At 59.9% G+C, this 2,923-nt stretch overlaps 1 protein-coding gene across 1 annotated transcript; it reads left to right on the forward strand.

Moving 5' to 3' along the window:
- Window positions 1–546: 546 nt before the first annotated feature.
- Window positions 547–2,678, forward strand: LOC113212960 (serine/arginine repetitive matrix protein 1; the record flags this gene model as incomplete). Its single annotated transcript, XM_052276683.1, is given in 5 exon segments — window positions 547–689; window positions 821–1,109; window positions 1,259–1,429; window positions 1,614–2,012; window positions 2,502–2,678. Coding segments are annotated over 5 exon segments (1,179 nt in total), but the record flags the coding sequence as incomplete, so codon positions are not given.
- Between the last annotated feature and the right edge of the window lie 245 nt (window positions 2,679–2,923).

Raw genomic sequence — 2,923 nt, forward strand, 5'->3', positions numbered from 1 at the left:
CCGTACACACCGACCCCGCGGCGGTGGGACCGATACCCATTGTACCCGTCCCCTGGCAAATCACGACCCCCTTACCTGTCTCAGCTGTTTCGAGCCTTGACAAAAACTGATTGCATTTTAAATCAAAATTGAGGACGCAAACTTAAAAGGAAAAAAAACTTCAGTCTTTAATCAAAATATGTTGGAAATATAAATATGTGGGGGGAAAGGGTAGATAAATGCCACTTTCTACCCCGCAGCAGCTTCCAGCCCGCCTGCTGTCAGTCAGCTGCAGACCGCGCGATCTGCGATGCGGGCGGATGTGCCCCGCCCCGCCCAGCAACGGCCCGGGCGGCGTGCTGGGCTGGGGTGGGTCGGTTGGGAGGCGGCTCGGATCACTCGCGGTGCAATGCTGGGCTGGGCAGGGCTGGGCTTTCTCCGTGAATATAATTGGAGTTCACGGTATTGCTTGTAGGCTTCACTAGACGGGACGGGCGGGGCACCGCAGGAGAGGCCAGCTTACGCTGTGATAGAGGTTTGACTGGTTGCGCCTTTTTGTCGCTACAGGTGGACGAGAAGGAGGACCCCGATGACGGCGAGCTCGAGGAGGACGAAAAGTACCGCGAGAGCAAGCAGCGCTTCCGCAAGAGCAAGGACCAGGAGCTGGTCGAGTACGTCGCGGACGGCGTCAAGATCGGCGAGGAGATGAGGTACGTCTGATTGGGTCTCAATGAGTGTCTCCAACATCGCGCTTCCTGATTTCGGGTTGTAAAATTACAATTATTTTACTTTTTAATTCACACTTCTACAATGTTATTCACATTTTGTTGTCCTTGCTTAGGTACCAGTGCGAGAATGTGGAGGGCGAGCGGTTCGGCGACCCTGCGGCGCTGGCGGCCGAGGACCAGCAGGAGTGGGACAGCCTGTCGACGCGGATCAGGCGCATGCGGCGCAGCAAGCTGCTGCAGCAGCGGGCCGCGGGGCAGCTGGGCCCGGCGCCCACCGAGAAGGACAGGAAGGACGCCCTCACCAAGCGGCCGCTCGACTTCGACCAGGAGGAGGAGACTCGCAAGGTGGAGACCTCCAAGTGGCTGGAGCACCACTTCGGCAGCGAGTCGCGATCCTCAAAGGCAGGACTTGCATTTTTTGTTTTACCTGTTGATTGGGATTGAGTAATTGTGGCTTCGCCACGGCTGCCGTGGAGTGCCGAGTAAAGGGGAAAATGAATATTGGTTGAATTGTTAGGGTTGGGAAAAAAATCATGATCGCTCTTTCCCAGGACTCGATTGAGGACGAGGACGACGTCCAGAGGGGCACCACGACCAGCTTCATCAACGTCACGATGAAGTCCAGGCCAGTGACGCCCCGCACCAACGGCCACCACAACACCACCTCGTCCAGGGTGTTCGTGTCGTCCCCCGAGCCCCGCTCCGAGAGCCCCTACTTCCAGGTAAGAGAGCGCCCCCGCCTGGGCCCCGCTCGGCTCGGCATGCCTGCTAGTACTACCACACGATAGTGCTATGCCGCCCGCGCAGTCTCATCCACAGTCAGGCATTCATATTATCGGCGTTCACGTAACCCCCATGCCATTGCCGTGCGAGCGCTAGCGCTTACTGACCCCCGTGGCCGCCCAGGGCATCAGCCAGTGGTCCGAGCGACGCCACGACGAACGACGCCACGAGGAGCGACGCCACGACGAGCGACGCCACGACGAGCGGCGATACGACGAGAGGCAGACCTCCTGGAACAAGAAGTCGACCTTCTCGCCGTCCGACCCCACGTCGGCCACCCTGGGCTCCGGCTATACGGGCCGGCCCGACCGGGTGCAGGTGCTGCCCACCGGCCCGGACCACACCTTCAAAACGACGTCGCCGACGCCGGCCCCCGTCAACGGGGGCACCCGGTTGTACAAGACGACGAGCACCCACAGAGTGGGATCCCCGTACCGGGGCGGGGGGTCCCCCGGGTCCCCGTACAGGGACTCGCCGACTTACAGGGACTCCCCGTACCGGGACGACAGCGACGAGCACCTCGTAAGCACCAACTCTTCTCCTCTTCCTCTCGGTCCCTCGGGACAATATTTCTTCTTGGAAGCGCTACTCTTGTGCGGGTTTGGTAGACAACTTTATTACCGCATAGCGTAAGTCGGGACGCGCCTAACAAGCTCTAATCCAGTAGCATCCTCATTCGGCTCACTGCGCATTAATTGCCGTAGGCTGAGTGCATGACCCATCCGAAGCGTACTCATGTACATAGTATGCACTTCTAGAGTTTCAATTAACCGTGTATGCACCCCCTCCCGGATTCTTTTAGAAAATGGAAGATGTAGATATCCCACTTAAATTTTCAAAACATTGTGCACCTCTTTACCTTCATCTCTTATTCGCAAACGACTAAAGTTGGCGCCCTCTTTTGCACGCGTTACCAACTTTAAATATTACTTCTCCTGCATTTTGTATGTTTGCACTGCGTGCCCGGCCCTCGCTAACCACGCCCCGCATGGCGCTAACCTCTCTTTGCAGCCGCACGAGTACGCCGGCGGCCGCGGCCACTTCACGCCTAACGTGAACACGGCGTTCCTCGAGCGGGAGCGGCTGAGCTCAGAGCGGGCGGCAGCCCCCGGTCGGTTCACTCCGAGCAGGGACAAGAGCCCCAGCCCGCCGCAGCGCAACAAGTACAGCACCAAGCGCTACCACGAGGTGAGTACGCCGCCCCGCCCCGCCCCGCACCACGCCCGCCAGGGCCAGCCCGGCGGACAGCGCGGGGTAGCGACGTCGCCGACGCCGTGGACGCGAGGTAGCGCGGCCAGCTTGCAACGTTGCTCCCGCTCGCGACGCGGATCAGGTGGCTCCCCCTGGTGGTGGATTCCCGACAACGCAGAACCGGTAGCGAATGCCTGGAATTCCCTCGCCAGCCGTCCTGGCGCCTGCGGCCGGCGAGGTAG

Source organism: Frankliniella occidentalis, unplaced genomic scaffold (assembly GCF_000697945.3).
Source record: "Frankliniella occidentalis isolate FOCC.00 unplaced genomic scaffold, Focc_3.1 Scaffold3944, whole genome shotgun sequence".
NCBI classification, from domain to species: domain Eukaryota; kingdom Metazoa; phylum Arthropoda; class Insecta; order Thysanoptera; family Thripidae; genus Frankliniella; species Frankliniella occidentalis.